At 53.5% G+C, this 4,730-nt stretch overlaps 1 protein-coding gene across 1 annotated transcript; it reads right to left on the minus strand.

Annotated features, from left to right (window-relative positions):
* Nucleotides 1–524: 524 nt before the first annotated feature.
* On the minus strand, nt 525–1,401 carry CTRU02_200140 (ras family protein; the record flags this gene model as incomplete). Its single annotated transcript, XM_036723260.1, has 2 exons — nt 525–1,142; nt 1,297–1,401. 2 exons carry the CDS (start codon nt 1,399–1,401, stop codon nt 525–527), a joined length of 723 nt encoding a protein of 240 aa, XP_036585049.1.
* Nucleotides 1,402–4,730: the final 3,329 nt, after the last annotated feature.

A 4,730-nucleotide genomic window follows, 5' to 3' on the forward strand; every position in this document is an offset into this window, starting at 1 on the left:
ATAAACAGTCCGGAGGTGGAACTTGCCAGATATGTGGCATCATTTTCTTTCGCGACCGATTAGACGTAAAAAAAAAAAGTAGGCCCGCGAGACAGACTCCTATAACACCGCCAGCTTGCCCTCATGTGTTTCGGAATGAACAAAAAATAACGAAACTCCCAGTCTGCCCAAGGTTTGATTGAAAAATATCAAGAAACCTACGCCCCAGAATATGCCTCTCTCTTTTCGTGCGCCGTTCGCCCAATGGGGAGCTGGTTGTTCATCCATGACGTGTGGGGAAATATCCGAATCGTCTTCAAAGCAGAACTCGAAATCTCGTGCGTCCAATAGTCGTGGCCATGACGGCCTTTGCCAGCCGCTTCTCTAATGCTGGCAATCATCAAGTCGTGACGTGGGAAATTCTTTTGCCTCGCGGCAGTGGGACCCGTCGGATTTGCGAATCGAATGGATCGGGGCTTCGGCCGTGGATCCAAGCAAGTCCTTCGATAAGGGAACAAAGGTATTGGTTGGTGTCGTGGGCGGGATCACAAGACGACGCATTTGCTCTTGCCCTCTCTTCCTCTCACTTTGCGGCGGTAGCGGTCGCCACCCTCTTTGTCGTCGTATCTCGCCCCAGCGTCGCCGTTGATCGGTCGGGTGCTGCTGCGTCCACCGGGTTGGGGCCGCGAGGCTGCCTGTCGCTGCCTCCGCAATATTCTGACAACGTCGTAAAAGGCCTTTTCAACGTTTATGCAGTTCTTGGCTGACGCCTCGACGAATTCGCAACCCAGCTCACGAGCCAGGGCGTGACCTTCTTGTGTTGACACCTCCCTCTCCGTGACTCTGTCGCTCTTGTTGCCGACGAGCATGATGGGTACGGGCGCTTGAGGGCTGGCTGCGGAAATAGGCGAACCCGGGTATGACGGTGATGATGCACACGATTCCTTGACTCGTTGGATCTGATGATGAAACCGCTTGATCCGCGAGAATGATGATCGTGATGAAATACTATAGACGAGAACGAAGCCTTCTCCATCTCGAATCCATTGGTCCCGAAGGGCTGTGTACTCTTCCTGACCGGCGGTATCGAGAACCTCGAGCATGCATGCTTGACCGTCGATGACGACTTGCTTGCGGTACGAGTCTTCAATCGTGGGGTCATACTGTTTTCAGGGGAAAGAAAGCACGGTCAGCGGGCGGCTCTTGGCGACGACAAAGGCGGGGGGATAATTGAGAGAAACAACGAGAAACCGAATCGACGAAAATAATCACGACGCAACGCAGCGCAGATGAGCGACGGGGAGATCGACGACTTACTGTTTCCACGAAGTGTTGCAGGCAGAGCTGGATTGTCAAAGCGGTCTTCCCCACGCCGCCGTCACCTAGGACCACCAACTTGTACAGCACCATTTTTCCCGCCATGATGGGCAACTATGGGGGGCTGACGGCAATTATGCGGCCGAATATATGTCGAAACCACCTCGCTCGATTGAAGATGAGAGATTGAAAGTCAAGCGAGACGGACAGAAGGTGCGATTCGTGGAGGGCGGAATGGAGGGGATGGTTCGTCGGTGGTTGCGAAAGTGGTGGTGGTGGTGGTGGTGGTAAAGGAAAAGACGACAAACGCCAGTCGAGAGTCGATGATAGGATAGGTAAGGTAGGCAACGAATGGTAGTGGAGGTAAGGCGGCGGTGGTGGTGGTAGCAAGAGTTGGGAGTAAGGCAGGAGCCCAAATCTTGTTGGATTTTGGAGCCCGAGCCCTGGACATGGACAGTGGATTCCCCTCAGCAGACTGGTGGATTGGATCGACCGGACTGGACCCGACAGCAGTCAGTACGTAGCGACGGCGGCAGTATCAGCAGTAGCGGGCAGGAAAGCAATAGCACTGTGACTGGGGTGGGGAGAACTCGAACGAAGGGCAGGCTGGCTAGCTGGGCTGGGGCTGGGCCTGGCAACTGGCAGGCAGTGCGGACTCTGTGTGTATGTGCGTGTGCGTGTGCTCCCCGGTCTCTTTAGATGGGCTGCAGGTGGAGAATGGCATAGCAAAATGGATTGGCGGGTCCAGCTTAGGACTTTGGGCGTGTGTTGATGCTTGGGTAGGGAGAAGGATGATACCGGGATAAAGGCGAAGCGGAGCGGAGGCGCAGAGCCGACTGTTGGCTAGCTTGTTCCTCTCCTAAGAGGCTGTCAAACCCTCGTTGCCTCCACGCGCCAACCCGAGCCACCCAGCTCTCTCTGTATCCGCGGCGACTTGGGCTATCCGGGATGAGACGGGGAAGGGGAGGGGGGTTCAACGAGGATACAGGGGGGTGGTAATCCAACCTAGCAAAGCGGTTCAAATCCCAGGTTGGGGGGTTTGTTTGGTAGCAGCGCCAGTATCGCAGCAGAAGCACAAGCAGCAAGCCAGCAGAAATGCACGAAGGTACGTAGTGGTAGGGTACGTATGCAGGGCCACAAGCTAGGGTGCCTGAGTCCGGGTGCTGAGGGTCTGTTTAAGGACGTACCTGGTCTGGTGTACTGCCGTGGCCCGGTCACAATGAATCGGTCGGTCGGTACGGATACCCTGCTCGAGGTAAGGTATGTTGGGTCTAGGTATGGGGGGTTGATGAGGTACGATGAGGGTCTGAATTATGGTGTGTACTCTGTCGATTGTTCGGTACGGCAATGTCGTTCCCTCCGAAGAAGGGACTTGGATAAAGGCAGGCCTCGGTTGGTGGTCGGCGGTCGGTATTATGCGCAGTATTGGCGGGAGCTGGGTCAAGACCAAAGCAGGCCTTCTATGGACGGAATTGAAATGATGAAGGCGAAATGGATGCCCACAGCCAAGATGGTGGCATTAACGTTGTTATGAAGGTGTGCTTTCTATAGCGATGCCAATGCCGGCGAGAAAGAGACGAGCTGGAACGGGTTCTACGGAATGAATGAGCTGGACAAACGTCAACAAAGACGGCGCTGGCGTTGGTAGTGGTGGACTTTGTAGCACAGTGACGATTGGGGGGGGAGGAGGATGAGGCAGCAGGGCAATCAATGGGGTAGGAGGGGCAGCGTCCAAGGATGAAGCCGGTGACGGCAAGCCAGCAAAACGCTGTTTGGCGTGCGCTCGGTCCAGCACAAGGTACTGAAAGGTGAGGAGGCGCAAGGGAAGTAGCGTGTCCACGTACCGTTAGTGCCCTTTTTGCTGAGGGGGATCAGAGGGAAATCTGAGATGCCATTGGGTGTGGGGGAGCCGGCTTGGTTTGGTGTCGAATGTGACAAAGCGAAGGGGGAAAAATAAATAAATAAAAACAGCACGGAATAGATGTGAGTGCTTCGAAGAGAGAAGTAACAGACAATGATGGGGAAGAATATGATAAGTAGGTAATTTTTTTTTATTCTTCTTCTTCTTTTCATTCTAGTACTATGGCCTGGCTTGATCTCGACCTGGCCAGTGTTTTATATGGGTTCCTTGAGCAATTGGAGGGGTCTTGCCTACTTTCTGCTTTCCTCCTACACGTGGTGCTTGTTGTTTCTTCTGCCTTGTTCTCCTATCACTACCTAGATATTTATGAGACTTTCTCACTTTTCTTCTTTTCCTTCTCCCCCTTCCCGAGGGTCGGAATAGATTTGCTCAAATTGGGGGCCACTGCAAACGGTTGCATGAGTGAGAAGGAAGGTCTTGCTAGCAATCAGCAAAGATGTAGTGACAGCCCACGGCAGGACAGCAAGGTGCATCCTCGTTACTGTCTATGCCCCTACACTAGTTCAATGAGGAGGGAGGTCCATACCACATGGTACAGTACCTGACGGAAAAGTGAAGGCACCAGGAAGGCATCTTCCGTTCCGTTCTTCCTTTCCTTGTACCTCGCGCTTTCCTATCTCAATTCAACAAGGAAGAGAGAAAGAGCATGGAAACGGAGCAAGAGGAGCCAAATACCTGCCATTGCCTGTACCTACCTCCCATCCTCCCTCCTCGCTACCATTCCAACTTACCTTGCTTGAACTCACGTCACAGCTCCAGATAATGTGTGTCGGCCATCCATGCATGCTCCTTGTGTCGAGCTGAACGAAGGCTTCTGGATCCACTGGTAAGTGGCTGATCATCTCTACGCAGGGGACATAACATTGTCCACAGCCACAGCCACAACCTGCAAGCTCATGTCCGCGGCCCTTTATCTGGAGCCCCAGATTGAACAAGAGGCTCAGCAGATGGATGACTCGGCGGACACATCGCGAGATATGGATCACCTGGTCCACCGGCCTTGCCCAGTGCCTGTCTGTTTCGACAGACGCTGTCGATGCATTTTTGGACGTGGACTGACCCGTGCAAGGTGACGTTTGTCAGATATGCACGACAATGGAAACCAAACACCACACACTTGTCTACAAACCGGGGTTCGAACTGCAGCTGGTCTGCAGGTTCAGAGTTGTGTTCCCTCCTCCCACATTAGCGCGACTGCCCTAACGAACTGGCCAGTCTTGGGTCCAATTGACAGCCCGCCCCAAGTCTCACAACCTTCGTGTCGCTGTCGTCCATGCCTCCCGCCCACACACCAAAACATGCACCATGTCTCTTTCGCAGTAGACCGCACACATGCCATTGGATCATATACTCTCTCTGTTTTTGCTCGAGACAGACAGGATTGCAGAATGTCCAAACTAATTTAATTTTCTTTCACCTCGCTGACCGAACCTGTCTTGCCTTAACAACTGGACGATCTAACGCAAGGCGGAGCTAGAAGCTGGCTCTTCTCCGCCGGCTAAAGGGTTACAGA

This window comes from Colletotrichum truncatum, assembly GCF_014235925.2.
Source record: "Colletotrichum truncatum strain CMES1059 chromosome Unknown Contig_0001, whole genome shotgun sequence".
In the NCBI taxonomy this organism is placed as follows: Eukaryota; Fungi; Ascomycota; class Sordariomycetes; order Glomerellales; family Glomerellaceae; genus Colletotrichum; species Colletotrichum truncatum.